Source organism: Salvia hispanica, chromosome 3 (assembly GCF_029641045.1).
Source record: "Salvia hispanica isolate PSC_SH4W2 chromosome 3, Shi_PSC_v1, whole genome shotgun sequence".
NCBI classification, from domain to species: domain Eukaryota; kingdom Viridiplantae; phylum Streptophyta; class Magnoliopsida; order Lamiales; family Lamiaceae; genus Salvia; species Salvia hispanica.
In genome coordinates this window covers 53461772-53487274 of record NC_142694.1, presented here as the reverse complement: position 1 = coordinate 53487274, position 25503 = coordinate 53461772, and the positions used below count along the sequence as shown (strand labels likewise).

General features: G+C 33.3%; 2 protein-coding genes and 1 long non-coding RNA gene across 3 annotated transcripts; 2 read left to right on the top strand and 1 right to left on the bottom strand.

The window, feature by feature from the left end:
• The first annotated feature begins 3253 nt into the window (after positions 1-3253).
• Positions 3254-5371, top strand: LOC125210797 (methionine gamma-lyase-like). Its single transcript, XM_048110392.2, has 2 exons — positions 3254-4071; positions 4637-5371. Exons 1-2 carry the CDS (start codon positions 3303-3305, stop codon positions 5203-5205), a joined length of 1338 nt encoding a protein of 445 aa, XP_047966349.2. The 5' UTR covers positions 3254-3302; the 3' UTR covers positions 5206-5371.
• A 5191-nt stretch (positions 5372-10562) lies between these two features.
• Positions 10563-11619, bottom strand: LOC125212233 (homeobox-leucine zipper protein ATHB-16-like). The gene is made up of 2 exons (XM_048112334.2): positions 11224-11619; positions 10563-11029 (listed from the first exon to the last, which is right to left on the bottom strand). Exons 1-2 carry the CDS (start codon positions 11524-11526, stop codon positions 10745-10747), a joined length of 588 nt encoding a protein of 195 aa, XP_047968291.1. The 5' UTR covers positions 11527-11619; the 3' UTR covers positions 10563-10744.
• Positions 11620-13542: 1923 nt separating this feature from the next.
• On the top strand, positions 13543-15684 carry LOC148931079 (uncharacterized). Its single transcript, XR_016136510.1, has 3 exons — positions 13543-13801; positions 13999-14046; positions 15411-15684. It is a non-coding gene; the product is annotated as an uncharacterized LOC148931079 (long non-coding RNA).
• Positions 15685-25503: the final 9819 nt, after the last annotated feature.

The following is a 25503-nucleotide window of genomic DNA, read 5'->3' as shown; positions in this document are numbered from 1 at the left end:
GCTTTGACACAACATAAATTGTCCAATTTTAGTATAATTTATAATATTTTTTGAGTATGTAATATTACTTTAATATAATATTTATTAAAATATAAAATCATTGAATAACTAGTTTAATTGCCATATAATATAGGAGCTTTGACACAAGATGTTATTTTAACCTTTCATCTTGTAGACGCCCAAAATTTTCTGTCCAATCAAAATTGATGGCTAGCTGAACATACATATTAATTACTACTCCAAAGTTTTGGCTCAAAGAATATAATTATGGACACATATACAGATTTCTTTGGTGCATGTATTATTTTATTTAATGATCGAAAGAATGATAATATTTTATCCACAACAAAACGAAAGACTGAATTATTATTTAATATCGCAATAGTCGAAATAACTAACATTATATAAATTGAGCCAAAATTTGTACTTTACTCCATTTATCAATTAAACAGACAATATTTTAGCAGTGTTACCAAAATTCTGCGCAATTCTATGATCAGACTCTAAATGATCATCAGCTGCGCGCGTCAGTTTCATACTTTCCTAAAAATCGCAACCTAATCCCTACTAACCTCCAGGACCATTACCCGTCCGCAAATAAGAGTTCCGTTTTTCCATTTTAGTCCGTCCGCGAATAAGAGTCTCGGTTCACTTTTATCATAAATGGTAATAGTATCTCCTTCACCTAACTCATTCCACTCACATTTCATTTAAAACTAATATATACAAGTAAAACTCTTATTCCACTAACATTTTTCCATCCACTTTTTTTAACATTTCTTAAAACTCGTGCCGCCAAGGAATGAGACTCCTAATGGCGGACGGAAGGAGTATATTGTAAGCCAAAGAAAGGGAAAATTTCTGGCTACTTTGAAAGGAGTAATAAAAGCCTATGAAATAGACGGTAGACCAATGGTATCGATATGAGTCCATCAATATAATGCAACTTTTAACACAATAAAAATATGTACTCCTATATCATTTTTAAGGGTGACATTTATCTCAGGACGGAGGTACATGGATTGCGGAAGAAATACTAACACAATAATTCAGCTGTAAAAATGGATATATATGGTTGAAAGAGAATCACGTGGGAGTCGTGAGATGCAGAATGATGATTATCTAATTTACAAAACAATGAAAATATAGAGATGAGAGAGGAAAGGGGGAATAAAAACGTTAAATTTAAGATGAGAGAGGAAAGAGGGAATAAAAAAATAAAATTAATTTGACAAAAATATCCCTTAAGAATTGAAGGCAATTTTGGTCTACTAAAATTGAATTTCAACAATATTACTCTATACGTACATCAAAGTTAAGATATATGTGGTGATATTTTGTAAAACTAAGGGTACAAATGATATTATAGGCTTATAGCAACGTTCAGAAACACAAAGTAGATATTTAATGATCGAGCAAATTTTATGAATACGGAAAGGTATAATTTTTAAGTTCCAACCTGTAGTAATAGTACTCAGTATAGTGGTGTTCGGTTGCCAAGATAAAATAATATCAAGATACAATCTAAGATTGAGTTGTGAGATTATTTTAGTTATAGGGAGTTAACTAAGATTAATTATCCCATGATTATCCATCTAGGATTGAGTGAGTTATGAGATTGAATCTTATAAACCAAACACACTACAAATTTAATCCCGGATACAATCTTGCAAACCAAACACTCCCTAAGATCCCTAATATAAGTAGCAATTAATGTTAATTATTTTTATATTCCCATTATTCCATCATAAGCTATACGTTTTTTGGATAATAAATATTAAAAAAATGACCTTAGACAGTTAAGTGGAAAGATAATGAAATCCTCCATCCGTTCCTTAAAAGTAACAACTTTTTCCTTTTTTAGTCCGTTTCTTAAAAATAACAACTTTCAAACTTTTCATTTTTGGAAATCTGTATACCCTTATACATCAATTTATTTACCACTTATACTATTTACACCTCCCTAATAAAGTGGGTCTCATAATCAACTAACATTAATTCTATAACTTTTTTTTTTCTCTCTCTCTCCTACTTTACTAATTTTTTTTCTTCTCCTCTCTTACTTTACCAATTTTTCTTCTCCCCTCTCTTACTTTATCAAATTTTGAATTAAAACTTGTGCCGTTTCAAATCTCTATTTTCAAGAAACGGAGGGAATAGTAAAGAAAATAAAGTAGAAGCGTGAAAATAGAGTAAAGTAAGAGATGATAATTATACTCCCTTCGTTTTGGCTTAAGTGAGACGTTTCCGTTTTGACACATGAATTTAGGTAGTGATGTTTAGTTAAAGTAGAAAAAGAGAACGAAGTGAAAAAAGAGAAAGACGAAATAATAAAATAAAAGTGAAAATAAAGTAAAACAGAGAAGACGAAACAAAATAAAAATAAAAATAAAGTAAGAAAGATAAAGATGAAAAAATAATAAAATAAAAAAATAAAATAGGAGAATGCAGTAAGTTAATTATTACTAAAAGATACATCTTATGTAGAATAAAAAAAAAATACATCTTGCATAGAGTATGGCAGAGGAAGTATTATATGTTGCCAGTATAAATTACTATCTCTGTTGTTCCTGAAAATTTGTTCTATTTTTCATTTTTGTTCGTCCCTCAAAATTTATCTCATTTCATTTTTACTATTTTTAATAATGGACCCTATATTTCACTAACTCATTCATACTCATATTTTATTATAAAACTAATATACGGAGTATAAAAGTAGGACCCACATTCCACTCCACTAACTTTTTCAACTCACTTTACATTACAATTCTTAAAATTCGTGCCCGGTCAAAGTGAGACAAATTATCCGGAACGGGAGGAGTAAATTTTATTATTAAAAAAAGAGAATTAAGTAAGAGAAAGAGAATAAAATAGATATAATTACATTTCGGGAGTAAAAGAGATATAATTGTATTTTTATTTTAAGTAATGAGTCATCTTGATTGAGACCAGTTAAAAAGAAAAGTGAGTTATATATTTTGAATGGGAGTACTACTATTAAAATAAATAAAATTAATTTTGCAGAATCAAAAACAGCGGGATGATGATCTCATCCACTTAAAAAGTTAAGAAATGTAGCAAAATGAGCCAAGCACAAATTAATGTCGTAGTCTCCAGTTAGGACTTTAGCTTGCATAATGAGTTAATGATAATTACTAACCTTGATCACGTTTACTGAATAATTCGACATAATCTTAATATATAAAATTAATAAAATAGGAATAAATCTCTATAAGTAGCCACCATTTCACTCGACTCTCCAACTCTCCAAGGCCAAAGAAAAAATCAAATATACCTTCCAAATGGCGTCCGTGGTAAGCAGCAACGAACGCTCTAGCTCCTCCTCTGACCACTGCGACCCCTTCCTTGCCGCCACCAAGCACCACACCCTTTCCAAGCCCCTGCCACGGCACCCAGAGGACCCCGCGGCGGCACTGGCCAATGCCCGCCACGAGTTCGGTGAGCACGGCGGCGTGAACATGTCGATCGAGGCCTCAGCCACCTTCACCGTGATGGAGCCTGAGACGATGCGTCGCATGTTCACCGGCGAGCTCGGCCCCGACCGCGACTTCTTCTTCTACAGCCGCCACTTCAACCCCACCGTGCTCAACCTGGGCCGCCTCATGGCCGCCATGGAGGGCACGGAGGCCGCCTACTGCACAGCCTCCGGCATGTCGGCCGTCTCCTCCGTGATCCTCCAGCTGTGCAGCGCAGGAGGGCACGTGGTGGCGTCGCGCACACTGTACGGCGGGACCCACACGCTGCTTGCGCACTTCCTGCCGCGCACCTGCAACATAACGACGTCGTTTGTGGACATCCGTGACCATGAGGCGGTGCGGAGTGCCATGGTCCAGGGCAAGACTAATGTGCTCTACTTCGAGACCATGTCTAATCCTACGCTCACTGTCGCTAACGTGCCGGAGCTCTGCAGGATGGCGCATGATAAGGGGATCACCGTCGTCGTCGACAACACCTTCTCGCCCATGTTGGTCTCTCCGGCCAGGCTTGGCGCGGACATCGTTGTGCACAGTATGTCCAAGTTCATTAGCGGTGCAGCCGATTTAATCGCGGGTACATTTCCCCCTTTAATCTGCCTATTTCATACCAGTATTAGTGAAAATGATGGTTACTTCATTAAATAGAAATTTATCAAAAAAAAATAGAAGCTGTCCTTGACACTCAAAATGATAAAAATACTAAGACTATTGGTTCTGTTGAAGTTAGTATCCATGGCTAACCAAGCTTACTTAGAATCGAACTTAATGATCCAGACCCAAGAAAAAGCATGATTCCTTATTTTTGTAATCCATCACTCCTGATCCTTATATTTATTTGGCCTCATATGTGCTTTCTTGATAAGTTAAGTAGCGATGTGTCGGCTAGTTATTTGACTGTAAAAAAGCATTTGTCTACAATTGATGGTATCGAAACCGACCGAATCATGGCCGGGGACCATATGGCGTGATGTCCTTATTGGTTTATTTGAATACAAGTGACTTAAAAGAAAAAAAAAGCAGTGCATAACTTTAATTTGTCCATAAATTCTGTGTTTTTGGTTGATTTCATCATAATACAACAATCCAGTTATTTAGTCTAATTCATACTAGTATGAACCTAATAATAAAATAAAACACAGGCGCAGTGTGTGGACCAGCAAGCTTTGTGAACTCATTGTTGGACACTCGCGACGGGAGCTTGATGCTGCTGGGGCCGACGATGAACCCGAATGTGGCATTCGAGTTGGCGGGCCGGCTGCCTCACCTAGGGCTGAGGATGAAGGAGCACTGCAACCGGGCCCTAGTGTACGCCACGAGGATGAAGAAGCTCGGGCTCAAGGTTATCTATCCGGGATTGGAGGACCACCCGGACCATGCCACGCTCAAGTCAATGGCGATCAAGGAGTACGGCTACGGAGGGCTGGTATGCGTGGACATGGAGACGGAGGAGAGGGCGAACCGGCTACTGAAACTGCTCCAAAACTGCAGCCAATTCGGGCTTGTGGCAGTGAGCTTGGGATACTATGAGACCCTCATGTCGTGCTCGGGGAGCAGCACGAGCAGCGAGCTGAGCAAGGAGGAGAAGGAACAGTGCGGGATCTCGCCCGGGCTGATTAGGATGTCCATCGGTTTCAACGGTACGTTGGAGCAGAAGTGGAGCCAATTCGAGAAGGCGCTATCGAAAATGCAGGATCCCACTAAGGTGTAACTGCCTGCCTGCACGGGGTGGAAGACTGGAACTACTACTACTTTTCTCCTATATTAGAAGTATATGATTGTCTTTGTGCCTTATTTTCCCCGATGCTTGTAACAAAAATAATTAAAATGGAAAATAAAAAGGAGAACTAATAATGATGTTGTTTTCTGAAAAGTAATTTCGTTGTCATATACTACTCCACTATTACATTAGCTTTAGGGACCATTGTGAGAAAAATTAAGAAAATATAAAAATTTATATTCTAGAAATTCTAAAGTTATAAAGTTAAATAAAAAAATGAATGTAAACTAAATGATATACTAGTAATTACAAATTTACAATGTTTTAAAAACCGACCAATGAGTGAACGGCAAAGGTACTATCCATGGTTCAATTGGTCGGACCGGTTTAGCTACTGTTCGAACCATTTTACTAATATAAATATATAAAATTAAATATATAATTTATAAAATATATTAAATTTTGCAATAATAATACAAATACATAAAAAAAAACATTAAATCTTAACTATAATTAGTTATATATGTAAAATTATAAAATATAAAAAATGACTATGGTGAATAATAAAATATAATTATTTTTTAGTAAATATATAATTAGTGTAGATAAAAGTTATTATTATTATTATTATATAAAAATAGATAAAGATCACGTCAGTTATCGTATATATATAATTAAAACATGAATTGTTAGTTGATTTTGGTAAAAAAAAAATACTTTATTAATATCATGAATTAGTCTATAATTCAATACTACTGTTGTATACCTAAAAGAAAATATAAAATTACACATGAATTAAAAGTTTGTGTAGATAAAAAAAACAAAGTTTGATGTATAATTAAGAAGGGCTTTAAATTAATGTGTAAAAAACTATTAAAAAAGAAAAGTAATTTTATCCATTGATTAGGTGTGATCTGATGGTGGATTTGGAAGCCACTTGAAATTTTAAAATTAATAAAGTAATCGAAAAGGGTAAAAATGGTAAAGCACAATTATACATGACTTATATCTGTACATCATGTTCAATTAGTACATGATGTTAATGTATAAAAATGATATTTTAATGTACAAGTCTCACACATTAATATACGTGTATCTGAGTGAATAATGTATACATTATCATGGGTATATCATACATTACTTTCCGACTTATGAATTTGTGAATGAAAGCTATATAACATCCACAAATTCACAAATTCATGAGTCGGAAAGTATTGTAGCATCGTATTAATTCCTTTAGGACCGAAAGTTAATATCATTCACCAAGGGTTTAATAGCCCATGGGGCTAAGGTGTAGTACCATCATATAATATACCATTCACTAACCAGAGGAAGTTAATCCAGTCCCCTATGGTTAACTTATCCATAGGGCTATGGTAGTGTATCCACAAAATTATCCTAGTGAACGTTGTGTTACTGAATCGGTACTACACCCTAGCTTCATGGATTGCTAAACTCTTGGGGAATGAATATAACTTTCGTCACTAATTCAATAAATTATAATCTACATTATGTAGAAGGACATATGCATTAAAACACATTAATATTACATTAATAACATATTAATATATACATTAAATTAATGTACTAATTCATACTCCCTCCGTCTCACGTTACTTGAGGCGTTTCTTTCCGGCAATGTTTAGTGAATGAATTAAATAAAGTGGAAGAGAGAATAAAGTAAGAGAGATGAGAGAGGGTAAAGTAAAAGTATGAATAAAGTAAGGGTGATTAGATATTTTGTTTTTAGCCAAAAAGAGAAATGACTCAAGTAATTTGGGGCAATCTAAAATGGAACACGACTCACGTAACTTGGGACGGAGGGAGTATAAATGATGTAACAGTAATATACCTAAATTGCCCTTTAATGTATGAAAATTGTATAATAATGTACGACAATGCTTTTAATCAATGCCATTAGATTAATAGATCCAAAGGATTATATTAGTCATATGTTTTATATTACGTCCCCATGTCTCTCGTGTGGGGACATGGAGGAGACAAAAGGAAAGAGAGGGATGGGGTTTCTCTCGCTTTTGACATAGTGGGCCCCCAGTGGGAGGCTCGCACGACGGGCTATTAGCTCAGTGGTAGAGCGCGCCCCTGATAATTGCGTCGTTGTGCCTGGGCTGTGAGGGCTCTCAGCCACATGGATAGTTCAATGTGCTCCTAGGTCTTGAGTTCAAATCCTTCAATACTATCACGGTTCATGTGGTGGGGTGGTAGAAGCGGTGGTCTTCTTGAGGAAAGGTCTTGAGTTCAAATCCTTCAAGTAACAAAATTTAAAAATTATGATTTATGGTAAAAATCGGTTTCCGATTCACGGTTCAAACGGTTTGCAACGGTTCAACATGTTACTGGTTTAAAGAGGTGAACTGGACAATTATGATATTTTATGGTAAAAACCGGTTTCCGATTCACGATTCAAACGGTTTGCAACGGTTCAACATGTTACTGGTTTAAAGAGGTGAACCGGACCAGACTGCTTGCCAGTTCGCGGTCGGACTGGTCGAAAACATATTTCTATGGGATGGATGGAGTATTTATTTTTAAATTGACAACGAGCTAACTGAAAGTATTGGTAGTTGTTGAAATCCAAATGATGGCAAGGCCTCACGGGCCATGACAACCAAATTGAATCGGATACTCCATCAGTCCTATCATAAGCGAAATTTTTGTAACTATTTTAGATTATTATTTTCGAAACGGACACCATAAAAAAATTATTAATTATACATTAAAACTTATGTTGTTTAATATATTATTTTATATTTCTCTTATTTTTCATTTTTTTTTTCTTAAATTACTAATTATACATTAAAATATTTATCGTTTCAAAAGTTTTTGAATTATTTTTCAAAGGGAAAGGTTGAACAAAATTTAATGTTAGACATTTCCAATTTCAATCTAAATATATTACTAACAAATTTAAATTTACGCTACAGTATCCTAGAGAAACATTCCTTAACACAAGGCCAGCGACACCTCGCCGGAGAAACCCTCACCTATCGCCACCAGCCCACCACCGCCGGCAAGGCCTTCGATCATGAGCAGAACTAAGCTCAAGCTATGACCTCGATCAATAGAACCCTAGGACTTGTGCACCAGCTCTCCTCGCTGTTTCATCTTTGTTATTCATTATAGTCAATTATTTAATTCAAGGGTTTATGTGCCTATTTCTGGAATGCTGCTTAGAGGAATATACGCCTTACGCTTAGATCTGTAATCAACTTTGGTCATTTGAATGGATGTCTCATGGATTCTGATTTTACAGTTGTACATTTAAGTTTGTTGCGTTACGGATTATACTTAAATTCTCGTTGTTTATATTGGTCATAATGGAATAATTTTGAATTGGAGCTGGGCATATGTTGAAAATTTGTAACACGATGGAGGTCCTAAAGTAGGGTTGAGAAAAAGTCTGTTTTTGATATCTTCTTTATAATAATAATGCAACACATGAATGTAGATCTATTTTGTTGATGATTGATTGAATCCAGATGAGTTAACACATGATGTTTTGAATGGCTGCATTGCCCATAATCAGATATCTAACCTTAGGACTAATGCTTGTTTACAAGAATATTGGCTCTTATGTTTGATTTATGGAAACTGTAATTTCATGCATTAATTAGTTCTATAAAGTGACACTAACGTTGACCAAAGTTTATGACTGCAGGTGAATATACATATCCTGTTTTAGTCACCAGTTCAATCCCCAATAACCTAAATGACTTTAGTCTATGTTTTTGTTTATGAATGCATTTGCACAGTTGCCTCGTTCATGCGTTTATGCTTGTTGGTTATCTTTATGTCTCTGACTTCCAAATTCCAAGCATGCAACGGATTTCAAAATGTTGCCTTTGCAGTATATGTGAATCTGAGGTTTCAGATTATTTTAGTCCCCTTTTAGTTCTAAACTTTGCTCATGGACTTGGATTGATTAAGTGTGGACTGGAAGTTTCCTAATTTTTAAGGTAATAATGCTAGAAGTTACCTAATATTTTCTTACTTTTCTGGAATAACAAGGATAAGTTGACATTTCTTTTATTTCTGTTTTATCTGGAGAAATTTCGTGAGATTTATCAAAATGGAGATAATAGTTGAAAGGATCTTTGTATGATATGATAAATTGATGACAGAGCTTTTGTAATATTTCAGCACTTCTCATCTGCATTTGTTAGGTTCCTATATATTCTGTGTCAATTGGAGAAGGTTTTTCCATCTTACCATCTTATATGTTATATCTGAATTGATTAGTTGAATGCTTTTATTTTGATCTTTTTGGTTTTTTAATAAGATATAAGAAGTGCACCTGACTATGGAAATAGATAAGGTAATTTCTTGATGACGATGAAGCTTACTCGGAGATACGTTTTGCATCTGCAGCAGTGAATTGTTTAGTTAACATTTCTGCGCACAACTCCCCCATGTTTGTTAGGTGTTTCAGTGTTCTTAAAAAGCTCTTTAACTTTATTAGTATATGAATTAGTATATAGATTTTATCATGATTGAGCTATGGGCATGTAGAACAGACTTTTTGAATACTGTGTTAAACATCTTGAATCTGCCTTCAAACTATTTCACAGATAGAAAAACTATTTCAATTATGTGTCAGTAAGATTGCTGTTGGCATCCCAAAGCTAACAAATTTGACATTTGAAATTGCCAAGTAAAATGCAAAAGCTTCTTTTTTTTTTCCTGTGTTCGACAGACTTAAAAAGAACTCTTCTATGTTACATAACTTGAGTGCTCAATCTGAATAGTAATTTTCTTATGATAATACTCCTATTTTGTTAACAGTTGGTAAGCTTCAGGGTTGATTCGGATACTTATATAAGGTGGATAGAAATCACAATTATAGAGGACCAGATGTTTGAAAATTTGGAAAACTTTCTCAATCATCCACTGTGTTGTTTACTTCTTTGTAATATGAGCAGAGTAACTGAGTAACCAAAACTTTTAGCTTGAAGGACCAATTTTCGGCTTCCTACTGCTTGTGCAAGCTCATTTAATATTTTCCGGAACCTCAATGAAAATATATAGTTTTAGTACTAATTCCTGGAAGAATTTCAATTAACAAATTGCAGTCTGATGGTTGGGGTCTGAAATCTCACCATGTTACAATCGATATGCCTCTAAGCAAAAGGTTTGGTAAGTGTTTGCTAGAACAGATTTTCTTGCTCTGTGAATATCTAAGCCTCATTTATGGCTGTCCTATATTTTTCAAAATATTACATGGCAGCATGTGTTTCTACCTTGGTAGCATATATTTACTTTTTCCCTTTGGACTTACTTCTTTTTTTACTTTAGGAACAGAATGTCATATTTTAAATGCAACACAAGGCTAATCCTGGATTCTGCCTTATGATCACGAAAATCCATCTGAGATGGCTTTGCTTTTACAGGGTGATTACAGCAAACATAAATAAAAATTGGAAGAAGTATGCAGTATGAGTTTACACAACCTACTTCATAATACTCTGCTCCCTAATCGATCATACACGTATCTTCACTCTATATTTTAGAACTAGAAGTCCCACCACTGTGCACTACCTCCAGTATTATCAAGAAAATTACAAGATTCTAAGCTACAACTGTCTTGAGGCGATGGTAAGGAACTTTCAGCAATCTGAGCCATATACAGAACGTCAGCATCTGCCTCTTCCTCCAGGTAATCTACTCTTCCTTTCAGTTCACCACATATCTCATTGCCGTTGATGTCTAGTAGTAATCTTGGGATCTCAGAAGCTGCCAATTTCAATGTATTCTTGTCATTTTCCTCGCAATCAGCCTTCTTTCTGAGTTTCTGCACCTGTGAATTGTGAAAAGCTTAGACTCATATCATATCACAGTTAGTTATTTACTTTGGAGCTGATAGATTAGACTGAGAATATATAACGGTTAATGGATTAGTCGATAAAGAAAGCTCGCACCTGAACCTGATCATCAATCTAATCTAAGCCTATAACCCCTGTAGTAAAGTAAATATGAAGCAAGAACTGATACCTGGATAAGCAATGTTTGGTTTTCTTTCCTCAATGCCTCAAACTGTAGAGCTAAGTGATCGTAGTTGGACTTAAGCACACTGTATTCCTGCTCGATTTGCTTGGACTTTGATCTAGCCCTCTTGTTCTGGAACCATATCGCGATCTGTCGTGGCTGCAGCCCAAGCTTGTTAGCTAGGTGATGCTTCAGGCGTAGCTCCGGTCTAGCCTCCGTCTTGAATGTCGTCTCCAGTGACTTGATTTGGTCATCGCTGAATCTTTGTTTCCTACAGTTTCTGAAGCTCTTTTGAATATTGATAGACATGCTTTCCACAGTTTTGGGACGTTGGGAAGCGAAGGCTTAGTTTGTTGTCACTCATTTATTTGGCTCTGTGGAAGCGTCTTTACGTCAAATAAAATTAAACGTGTATATCTTGATTTCTGGTGGGCCACTAGCACTTGCTATATAACATACCAGGTGTCAGCTCTGTATATTAGTCTATTTTTCATGGTCGATGTTTTAAGCTATACTTATTCTACTATAATTATAATTGAGTTGTGGCAGATGTAATAAGAAATAATAGAAAAATAAATCTTCACTAAAACATCCTAAAATAATGAATCTTAAATGGGGAGTAAAGATAATGATACTACTAAAGATTAGGAGATAGAGAGGATATATAGGAAATGAGAGTGGGGTGAAAGCGACTGGAATTAAGTTTGAAGATAAGGGTGATCCTGATTCTGGCTGGAGATGGGAAATAAAATAAGTGTCGATGTGAAGATGAGAAAGAAAGAAGAGTAGATTTCACACTCGGCGGTTGACACGTCGTATTGAGTAGTAATTAGTTATAAGACAAAATTGGCCTTTGTTGTCCTCGGAATATATACATATCTCATCATGCTAGTGGCTGATAATGCAAATTATTTATAGGCTATGTTTGTATGATGATGTGTATATATAGCTAAATATTTTCTCTTTATTACAAGGACTTTTGCAATCCTAGCTATTTCAAAGTTACAATTATCTCAAAGTATCAAAGTCCATCTTAATAAACAATTATAGATGTTCTATTTATACTAGTACTACATATCTATCTAATGTTGAAGTGCACTGCCTTAATTATGATTTAGTATAGTAGATTAGTAGTAATATGTAGCAGCCTCCTTGATTGTGCTGCGATTTTTTATTTCGAGATTTATATTGTGGGTTTTGATCCATGTGTTCAAATTGTACTGGTATAGATTACATAAATGGATGACATGAAAACGTAAAATTTAATAGAAATTTATGTCTTAACCAATTCAATAGAAATTAATGTTTAGGGTCTAGTTGATCTCCCTAAAAAAAAGTTAATAGCAATACCAATTTTGACTTGCTGGGCCTTTACAAATTTTGACTTAATGGGCCGTTACCAATTTTAACTCGAAAAATATGCGCCCGAATAGAGAATCATCAAGCACCTATGTGATTTGACACGGGAGCATAAAATAGCATGGATTGCAATGTTTAAAAATAAAATCAGTATCCGAATCCATAAAACTATTGATTTATGGTTCACCGGTCAAATCGGTATAGTGTGCTCCCAAACGACGTTTTTTCTTTTCCGTAAGTCCCAACCTAAGTGAGACGTTTTACTCTTTTGGTATAATTAACCCACTTCTCTCTCCTACATTATCTTCTTACTACCTCTCTAATTATGTCATCTCTCCTACTTTGTCTTCTTATCTCTCTAATTTTATCATTTCTTCTACTTTATTATTTCTTTTTCCTTCTTATTTTATTCTCTTTCTCTTACTTTAATAGTATTAATAATTTAACTATGTGAAAATAGAAACGTCTTAATTAAGCCGGGATGGATGAGTAGCACATACTATATATTCATAAATATTTATTTAATTAATTAAATCTATTATTAAATGATGTATGTAGTTCGGTGCAGTTCTTAAGAATGTGGTGTGTTCGACGCCTAATTGAATCGAACATTCTTAATTACTCAGAAATTTAATTCTCATATGGTAAATTCACAGTTCAATGTCGAATCCATTACGTAAAAAAATAGAATGATACGACAAATTGTAGACACATCAAGTAATCAACTATACAAAACAACAAATTATAAAAAGAATCATGTAAACAAATCAATTTATCACTCATTTAAGGATTACAAGGGTTAATGACCAACTCATATATATATATATGTATATATATATAGAGTAGTGATATGGGGAAAATGCCCCTTAAGTATATAACTAGAGAACAAATCACAGCCACAAGATCAAGAAAATCAAGGGCTAGTTTTAACACATGAGATTTTCGAATTTGAAGGAGAAATCAGTTCACTCTATCACAAATTTACTTCACTATACAAGGCGGGGGTATAATGGACATTTCACTAATAAAATTAGGGTTAACAATTGAATTAATTTCTCATTTGCAGAATTCATCTCCCGCCATCACTGCTCTTCCCGTCGCCTCCATCCATAGTCGTCGTCGCTTCCACCCATCGTCGCCATCGCTTCCATCCATCATCGCTGCAATCGTCGTCGCCTCCATCCATAGTCAAACAATGAATCCAAATAGAAAGATTTTTCAAAATGTAAGTTGTTCTACTAGTTTCTGATTTAGATTTCTCATTCTTATCTAGATTTAGTTTTGAGAATTCTGCAAATCCAAACGCCGAGAATTTTTAATAAGTGATATATGTAGTAGTTTATTATGGAATCCAAATTGAACAGAACAAATGTTAGCTTACAGTTAATTAACTACAGTTAACTACTTCTATGTTTTGTGTAGGTTTTGATCGATAGAAAAAAAGAAAAACAACAACCGTAGACTCCGATCGTGAGTAACAACTACCTGCTCTGTTTTTCATTTAGTGAAGTATTATATTATTAGAGTGAAGTGTTTGTGATCTATGCTTATTGTGCTCTGTTTTTTCCATTTTAGTGAACTAAAACATGCTTACAGTGAAGTATTCCATTGTTAGAGTGAAGTGTCTATCATCTATGCTTGTAGTGCTTTGTTTTCCATTTCAGTGAAGTAAAACATGGTTAGAGTGAAGTATTCCAGGGTTAGAGTGAAATGTCTGTGATCTATGCTTGCAGTGCTTTGTTTTTCCATTTCAGTGAAGTAAAACAGTGTTAGAGTGAAGTATTCCAGTGTTAGAGTGAAGTGTCTGTGATCTATGCTTGTAGTGCTTTGTTTTTCCATTTCAGTGAAGTAAAACATGGTCAGAGTGAAGTATTTCAGTATTAGAGTGAAGTGTTTGTGATCTATGCTTGTAGTGCTTTGTTTTTCCAATTCAGTGAAGTAAAACATGGTTAGAGTGAAGTATTCTAGTGTTAGAGTGAAGTGTCTGTGATCTATGCTTGTAGTGCTTTGTTTTTCCATTTCAGTGAAGTAAAACATGGTTAGAGTGAAGTATTCCAGTGTTAGAGTGAAGTGTCTGTGAACTATGCTTGTAGTGCTTTGTTTTTCCATTTCAGTGAAGTAAAACATGGTTAGAGTGAAGTATTCCAGTGTTAGAGTGAAGTGTCTGTCATCTATACATGTAGTGCTTTGTTTTTCCATTTCAGTGAAGTAAAAACAGTGTTAGAGTGAAGTATTCTAGTGTTAGAGTGAAGTGTCTGTGATCTATGCTTGTAGTGTTTTGTTTTTCCAATTCAATGAAGTAAAACATGGTTAGAGTGAAGTATTCCAGTGTTAGAGTGAAGTGTCTGTCATCTATGCTTGTAGTGCTTTGTTTTTCCATTTTAGTGAAGTAAAACAGTGTTAGAGTGAAGTATTCCAGTGTTAGAGTGAAGTATCTGTGATCTATGCTTGTAGTGCTTTGTTTTTCCAATTCAGTGAAGTAAAACATGGTTAGAGTGAAGCATTCCAGTGTTAGAGTGAAGTGTCTGTCATCTATGCTTGTAGTGCTTTGTTTTTCCATTTCAGTGAAGTAAAACATGGTCAGAGTGAAGTATTCCAGTGTTAGAGTGAAGTGTCTGTCATCTATGCTTGTAGTGCTTTGTTTTTCCAAAAGTAAAACATGGTTAAAGTGAAGTATTCCAGGATTTTTTATATTGGCACAAGTGTTGCTATTGATTTAGAGTGACACTTAATTAACCTTTCATTTTAGTGAAGTGAAATGTGCTTAGAGTGAAGTATTTCATGGTTAAAGTGAAGTGTTTGTGATCCATACTTATAGTTTCTATAAATGGCAGGACAACTATTAATCTTTTGAAAGCTGTTGATATACTTAAAGAAAGACGAATAGAAAGATCTAGAGCAACGAAAGTAGAGGCCAAGATGATGACTGGAAGCTTGGCGTCTATGAAGGCGAAGATGTACCAATTTGATATATTCATAACATGTTTCATTTAGTTCATTGTAAACCGTATTCAGTTCATTTAAATTCAATATTATGTTTAGAGTGAACAGATTATGCTTAGAGTGAAGTAACAACTTGGAGATAGATGTGGAAAAATTATTGTAAACTTCAAGCGTTCATGCCCATTTGTATGAAAATGATATAGTTCATAATATTTGTCATTATATTCAATATAAAGCTCATCCGTTTTAATTAAATTAAATATTATGTTGACTATTTACTTCACTGTAGAGCATATTTGTTTCACTATAGAGCATATTTGCTTCACTATAATTCACTGTAAAGTTATTATACTTCACTATAAACATATAATAGTTAACTATATACACAATATACTTCATTGTAGTGAAAAAATAGTAAACTATAAGGCATGTTCAATTTACATCACTATAAGCACAATATATTCCACTGAAAATGAAAAAAATAGTAGACTATAAGACATGCACAATATACTTCACTTTATGCTCAATATACTTCACTTTATGCCCAATATACTTCACTATATGAAAAAAACAGTACATCATTAGAACATTACACTTTATGCATACTATACTTCACTTTATGCTTAATATACTTCACTTTATGAAATATTAAAAATCATATTTATTTTACCGGAATGAAAAGACAGTACACCATAAGGTATGCTCAATACTTCACTATAAGCATTTAATAGTTCACTTTATGGGCAATATACTTCACTCTATGAAAAAGCAGTACACTATAACCAATATTCTTCACTCAGATATTAAAAATCATTCAAAAGTGAACTAAACATTCTACAAAGTGAACTATTTCTGCCAGATTCTCACTGCCTCTGTTTTGTTTTGTCTTTCATCTTTTTGCAGTACCTCGAAGGATTCACGATAAAGGACGATCGACCAGGAACCGAATCTGGAAATCATGGTTAACGATCGATTAGAAATCGGAAAATCGCGAATAGGATGAACAAATCTGGAATTGTGATGAATCTGAAATCTGGAATTGAATCATGTGAATTCACGACGAAGGACGATCGATCAGGAATCGAATCTGGAAATTATGATTGACGAACGATTAGAAATCTGGAAATCACGAACGAGATGAACAAATATGGAATCGTGATGAATCTGAAATATGGAATCGAATCATGTGAATTGACGAAGGACGATCGATCAGGAATCGAATATGGAAATCATGCTTGACGAACGATTAGAAATCTGGAAATCACGAACGAGATGAACAAATCTGGAATCGTGATGAATCTGAAATCTGGAATCGAATCATGATGAACAAATCCAGAGGATTAACGATCAGGAATCGTGAATTTTGGAAGAAATCGTGAATTGCGAAGAGCTAAGAAAATCATGAAAATATGGTGATGGTGAAGAAATCATAAGTTTGATTTAGTAATATTGAATTACAAAAATGCCCTTGGGCTATATTTAAGCAATAGGATAACTTAAGCCATATGATTAATTTGATGTATTAAAATGTGTGGCTGGGATTTATTCTCTAGTTATGGACTTAAAATTAGTTAAACATTGATCACTTCTCTCTATGTATATATATATATAGGATTGTGATCAATTGAGATTTTTTTATGCTAATTGAGAAATGAGATGCAATATCAGCCACTCAGTTTTATTAAATGAGTGGTCCAGATTTTTCCACATGGAAAATATCTTTAGATTAATTAATTATGAAAGGGCAGAATGGTAATATCATGGTAAATTTTATTCAATAAATATTTTTTTAATTTTTAATTTTAATTTATTATTATTTTTTTTAATTTTTTTTAATTTTTTTTTTTTAAATTTTTTAAATTTTTTTAAATTTTTTTTATTTTTTTTAAATTTTAAATTTTTATTTTTCAACTACATATACAATTCATGTCAACTACACACATATAATGTCAACTATGTGTACAATCCATGTCAACCACACATACAATTCATGTCAACTACACACATATAATGTCAACTATGTGTACAATGCATGTCAACTACATATACAATTCATGTTAACTACACAATATAATGTCAACTACATGTATAATTCATGTCAAATAGTATTTATTGAATAAAATTGTTGACATTTGATGTGTAGTTGACATGAATTGTATATGTAGTTGAAAAAAAAATTAAAAAAAAATTAAAAAAATGAAAAAAAATCAATAAAAAAATTAATAAAATTACAATTATGCCTCTCTGTTGACATAAACTACATGATGTTGACATTTCACAAATATTCTGGATGAGTGGCTGAGATTGCATCTCAATTCTCAATTAGGTTGATAAATCTCAACCTAACAAGACCCTATATATATATATATATCATCAATTGACGAATATTTTAACAGAAAAGACTGTAGGACTAGGACCATTTCTTTTCCAAGAGAGGAAATTATGCACCTAATCCAAGAAAATGTTATACTAAGAAAATACCGTGTTCTTATCAATGTGAATAATCATAAACAAACATATTAACGAATTTAAAAAGAACAGCTCAAGGGAGATTGTGAGCATGCTTGTACCAAAATTATTCAAATAGAACGCAACAAATTGCAAAACGTTTTGCATAATGCAACAAATAAAACGAAAATCAAGGTGAGCTATATATGGTGCTTTATGTATTGTTTGTTTGTACATATTTTACAGCAAGAGTTAGAAGTGTATGACACTTCATTATTCTTAGTTTTGTGATTTGGTTTATTGCGTGCAAAGAATCTTCCTTTACTCAAGAAACATTTAGTCTAAGTTTACGTGCGACTTTGGGTTGTGAAAAAGGTTCCACAAAAAAGGCATTCTAGCTTTTCTACTTTTCAACTACTCCATCTCCATCCACCTTTTGCAATTCATACAAATAATCCATGATCCACTGAAATTAATTATTTTAGAAAAAGCAAATTGCGTCGTTTTAATTTATAATGCCAATACATATGCGATAATCCAGGTCAAACAATTATATAAGATCCTTTAATTTGTTAGGTATTAATTGTTACATATGATATGTTCTTTGCATGCAATGGAATGATTAAAATATGTTCTAGCTAGTTGTCGACAGCCCACACTAGATAGGGTGGGGCTTCAGCCATTAATGAATTCTTTTAATATTTTTTCTTTAATAAATTTTTATAAATTATTTTTATTTAATACATATAATTATAGTAAAGCCCTTATTAATTGTATAGATTACTTAAAAATATTTTAAATAATATTTTGAAAATGTAACCCATACTAATATTCATTTCTGCATCCGCTCGTAGCATCAGTGGACATACTTAGGGGATCTGGATTCTAGAGGTTACACTTTAGACGATAATGAAGTGTTTTATTCAGTCATATACTAATAGGAATGTGAGTGTATGTTTATCATTGTATAACAAAGAGTACACTTTTGTGGCGCAAATGACTATGTTCAGCATTGATCAAATGGAGCATAGAGAACGCAGCCATAATAATTGAGAGCTTTTAGCAATATTTATATATGAAAGATAAATTTTATCTTAAATAATTTGACAGTTCAATTCACACTCAGGACCAAAATTCAAGATTAATTATAAGGTCAAAAAGTTTTAGTAACAACTACTGTTTTCGATGCATTAGGTCAAAAACTTTTGATGATAGGGAAATGTAATATTCCTGTTCATTAATTATTGATTTTGCTTCCTCCCATTAATTGTATAATATGATGTGGTCGGAGATTGATGTTTTCGTTTACACTGTTCTTACAAAAATCATTGTAAGACAATGTAATAATCAAAATCATATAATACGTATATAAACCAACTAGCAAGATCAAAGTAGTCGTACTAGTGTAAAGATGATGATCATGGGTGCATGGTAGAAATTAGTAAAGAAAACACAAAATAAAAAATTCATAAGATGAAGTCCATTTTTCCAAAGACAAGTTTTTAGTACTATATAGTTCACCCAATATAGCTTTACGTGTCTAAAAGGCATGGATTGAAACAAAGAAATCTTTCCACGATTTAGTTGAGATAGCAATATACTCAATATAGTTTGATATATTTACTTAACGGGAAAATTGTCATTCAAATCACAACTTTTGGTTGACTTGGTCTATCTCATAACTTATAAAATTAGCTCATTAAATCAAAACTTTTGCACATTTCTCAATTGTCCCATACAATTAAAATTTTTATGAAATTTGTCATGATTTTTTGTTAACTTTTCGATAAATTTAGCATCACTCCATATTATGATGGTCAGTTTTAGATGATTATTATGTAATTGGTGAATATATAATGATGAAAAGTACGAAAATCACAACAAATTTCATTAAAATTTTATTTGTACGGGACAATTGAGATATGTACAAAAGTTATGATTTAATTAGCTACTTCTATAAGTTATGCGATGAATCAGAAGTTAACCAACAATTATGATTTAAATGATTTTTTTTCCTTTATTTAACCGGGACACAATTCAAACCAACTAAACTAAATTTTAAGTTTAGGATTAGCTGCATATATATGATATTTAACCTTTTTGTTCTTGTTTTCTCTACTAATAATACGTTTAAACCTTTGGCATAGAAAGTCAAACTAAGTGTTGAATTCTTGCTGGTAAATGGCCCCATCCTTTGGAAAAGGGAATTGCAAAATCTTAAGATAATTAATCTAAATATAGCTAGATCTATGATAATTCATCAGAATATTATATAATATTATAATTTAACAACATGTGTATAAATGGGTCCATATTACTGGACATGACCCCTCTGTATAGACTTTTGTTTTGCATGAAACAAGCCTTTAACAAAAAGCTTCAACCCACCCCTTAATTATTTCTATTCTTTTTTAAAAGCTGATTGATATACAATTGTTCTGATTGAAAAAAGGAATTCATAAGTACTAAGTTGCGTTCATGTTTTATGCTCGTGGTTGGTTGGAAAAAATCTGAAATCTTATTTAAAAACATTGAGCTAGGACAATAACAAGGAATATAGTACTACGTATACTACTAATCACTGTTCTATATTTGTTCATAAAATATGAAATACCACATCTGACTATTTTGAGTCTTGAGTTTCTCCTTTACATCGCATTAATTCTAGTCATTCGGTTGACTGAAATTGAATCTTTATTGACTCATACAAATACTAATTGATAAATAGTTTACAAAAGTAGGTTGATTGTGCAATTATAAGTGGTCACGGATGAGTCATTAGTTTTTGAATGCATGAACTTTGAGGATTACAGTGTATGAGCGTGACGTCGAATCGTTGAACATTACACACTAGCTTTTATATCATATATGGTCATTTTTAACGATTAATTACCTTTATAATAATATTCCATGGTGTTAGATTACAAATTTTCTTTTCTGTCAAAGGCCTTGTATGTCTAGACGAGAAATAGGCCGATTCTTGTAGTAAATCATGTCCTAGTTTTGTTCTTTCTCATTGAGAACATTTGAAGTTTGTAAATTATAAGTTTAAATAGTAAACAGATATTTATATACGTAATAGTATAAAATTAGATTTGTCGGAAACAATTTACATATAGCATAGTACTATATTTCGAAATTAATTATCAATATTTTAACATAATCATATGGAGTATCAAATTTCTTGTGGTACTGTGTCAAGGATTGTGAATGAATGGCCATTTAGTGTATTTCAAACTCATGGTGATTCAACTCCGAAAGAATCATAGGAATCAAAAGAATGAGAAAAACAGAAGAATTGGTATTCCACTCTACTTTAACAATCACCTTCTTAGAGATTAAGTAGTGATGGAGCAAATTGCTGTAAATTATGTTATGTGTAAAAGCTGTCCACTGCTTAGCTTTTATGACTTTGTTTGTCCTTTTTTACACACCCTTTCTCTCTCTCTCTCTCTCTCCTTTCCCAACCCCTTTATTTATCACTCCCCTCTCTCCCACTCTTCATCCTCACACTACTACTACTGCAATTCACACACTTCCTCTCTATCTTCATATCATTCCCTCTTCTGCAAATTAGTGAAAACCCTAATTCTCATCCAAGATTGGAAGCTTACTTTTTGAGGGGAATGTTGTTTGGCTCGAGGCCCATAGGCCATAACATATGCATCTTTATGCATACGTTTGTATCGGTTATTACTATGTTAGGCGTCGGACCAGGCTTCATTCCCCCCAATTTCTAGCTTCCTTGCAATTGTAATCCACCCTTGTCGCCGGCGGCCGGCTATATTGGTATTATTATTACTTATTAGTAGTAGTAGTAGTATATTTTTGGGTGTGTGTGTGCATTTATTTAATTTGTTGGGTTTTGCAATTGGTTTGAGGTTGTTAGGCACGCAAGAGCAGATTGGTGTGATGATTATGAAAGTTGACTTGAGCTTTCAAACAAGAAAAGTACACCCTGCACCCCTACTGCTACTAATGTATTATTTCTTCATCATTGCCATTTTCTTTCTATCTTCTTCATCTTTTCTAACAATCGTAAAATGGGTTTTTGTTTTGTTTCTTAACTTTTTCCGTGTCGGTTTTCCAATGTGTGTGAACTCCATCGGATCTCCTTTTTTTTACCATACCATTTTCTACCTCATGCTCTATACAATATACAAACCAACTTCGAAATTAATCGTTGCCCATTTATCGGCAGCTTGCTCATCATGTCTCATTTCTGTTACCTTTATTTTCTCACAGTTGATTCAGGGTTTCGTACTCTTTTTGCTGCTAAAAATTAGCAATCCTCTATAGCTGCCAAATTAAAGCCTTTGAATTTGTGAGAGCCTCATAACAGAGTTTGAGCCTCATAGCAATACGCTTTGAGTTTCTAATAGTACTTCATCAAATTTCGTGGTACCTTTCCATAAATTAGAACATTAATTAATTTACAATTTCACAATGCTGGTTTCTCATGTGTGTGTGAGTGTGAAGGTGATGACTGATTTAGGAAAAACATGTATGAATGATTCTTAGCGTGTTGATGAGCATAATTTCTATTTACTGATGTGATAACCTTGCCATCTCAAATCACTGTCATTCATGAATAGGAAGAAAAAAAAAATCATCCTTTATTATAGTACGTGTAAGGGTATAGGTATTCTTTTCAAAATACTAGTATATAAACAAGGAAAAAAGAAAGAAAAAAACAACTTGATATGATTTGAATGATAAGAATTGATGGGATTTTTCAAAAAAGTAGGTCAGGAGGGTAGAGTTTACTTGAACAATTGTCCAGTGGGATATAGAAATCAAGAATAATAATGTAATTGTATATACTCCATGTGTAAGGTTACATGATTTATACTGCTTATTTATACTGTGAAAGTCAATTGCATTATGCATGAGTATTTTATTTAACATGAATAGCCCCACACATGTATATTGAAATATGGATTATCTGTAGTGTTTTGTAGAATTCTTTATCTTTATTTATGGACAAATGAATATAAATTTAAAGTTTATGTGTGTACTTGAACCCATGATCTTTGGCCTCGGGCATTACCACTCTACCGCTTGACCAACTCACACACACTCTGTTGAATTCTTCATCATATCACAGTTTGGGGTTTGATGATGCTGTGGAGAGAGAGATGTATGAATGTGGAAATAGGAATAGTTGTTGGGGAGATTGATATATAGAGAGGTAGAGGCACAGGAAATGATATGAAAGAAATGATGTGGAAAAGTGAAATAGAAGGCATCTGAGTGTGTTTCAGACAAGAAAGGCTGACAAATTAAACTGGCCTTCTCATTGTGTCATCAATTGCTGAAGCTGATGCTGATGCTGATGCTTCACCCCTAACATTTAATGCTTTCATCTCCTACAAATTCTCACTATTTTCATTTCTGTTTCTTGCCCCTTCTCTACATTTCTTATGCAATTCAACCACACTATACTCTATAGTCTTTACTATCATAAAGATATACTGCATATATATATATATATATATTATATCTCTCTGTAACCCACACACTCACTGACACTGCATATATAGTGAGTAGTGAGTGACGGTGATATCCCCAAATTCAAAAAAAAAAAAAACTGAAGTGACCAATTTTTGTTTTTATTAGTGAGAACAGTGGTGATGTATGGAGGTGTCGGCATAAGTTGTGCAGGTCTTTGCTTCTACTCCCACAATTTCATCGTCGCCTCTTATTTTTGTAATAAAATTAAACAAGTTACTATATGTGAAAGCATTTCATACTAAGATTGAAACATGAGACCTAACACTATAATAATCGAATTATTGAGATTAAGATTTATGTTCGAATATTCTTACTTTATGGATTATAGTTATGTGTAAATTGGGGAAGCAAACCATATCCCATATCGGAGAATGAGTAAGATCTACAAGTATATATATGGACTACTCCAACTTTAGTAGTATGAGGTCTTTTGGGCCCCAACATGTAAATTAGTACTCCCTCCGTTCCACAAAAGATGTCACATTTGTGGGACGGTATAGGATTTTAGGAGGTTTTTATATTCACGTGAGAGATAACTTTTTTCAAAAATGAAAATGTGACATCTTTTGTGGGTCAAACTAAAAAGGAAAGTGTGATATCTTTCGTGGGACGGAGGAAGTATAAACTAGTATGACTCCTTTTGGGGAGTATCCCAAGAGCAAAACCGTGAGGATCAAAATTAAACTCCCTCCGTCCCTTAAAATTTGGCAGTGGTATACTTTTATATATTAGTTTTAAAATAAAATGTAGTATGAATGGGTTAGTGGAATGAAGGTCCCTTAAAATTTGGCACCATTTGACCCGACACGAGTTTTAAGAAATGTAATAGAAAGTGAATTGAAAAAGTTAGCGGTATGTGGGTCCTACTTTTATATATTAGTTTTAAAATAAAATGTGAGTGTGAATGAGTTAGTTGTGGGGTCTATATCATAAATGATAAAAGTGAAAGGTGATAAATTTTTAGGAACGGGCGAAAAATGAAATTAAGTGACAAATTTTCAGGGACAGAGGGAGTACTAGTTTAGTTTATCAGGTTTTCTAGGTTAAGTGTGTTAGAGATAATTGCAATTTAAATACAAAATTTTGAATCTTGTTTTCAAATTAAATTAGATCCAATTTTTAGTGTATGTACTCCATTTCAGTGATGTCTCAATTTTGTGTAAGATACTCCCTCCGTCCACGAATAAAAGTCTCATTTTTTTATTTTGGTCCGTTCACGAATAAGAGTCCTGGTTCATAAATACCTTAAATGATAAAGAGACTCCATATTTCACCATCTCATTCCACTCACATATTATTTAAAACTAATATATATAAGTGGGACCCCTATTCCACTAACTTTTTTCCATCCACTTTTCTTAACATTTCTTAAAATCCGTGTCAAATAGAAATGAGACTTTTATTCGTGGACGGAGAGAGTATTTTTTAGTGGATGGCGGGATATACAAGACACGTGACTTTGCCATGATATATGGGCTTCGGAGCCCAAATTCTACCGTTACAGGCTTTCTTCAATCATTTTAAATTTTGGAGTAACTATTTTTGTAATGGGATTTATTGATAGTTTAGACAAAAATTTTAAAAAGTTCTTTTCATAAAGAGTACTCCCTTTTCTCATATAGATGTTGATATGTAGTACGACTTTTCTCGTATATTTTTAAATAATCAAGAATTATTCTCCATCTAACTCATGATAACTCAAATCGTTTCCCCTTATACTAGTTAGCATTTACATAAGCAATTCTAAAATTAATTTGTTTCAATTTTTGTCGTGATTATAATTTGTTCATTTAATTAATCACTTTCTTCCAAAGGAAATTATCTTGCTAACATATGCCTTGACTTGAGCGAGTCGATCACGAAATACAAGGCTGATCCTTAGTGAAATTGGACTAAATAATTCATCTAGGTAACATTCGGTTGTCATGATTCATTATCATATGATTATTTATCTAGGATTAATTTATGAGCTTCAATCTTATGAACCAAACATGATACATATTCAATCATGGGATATAATCT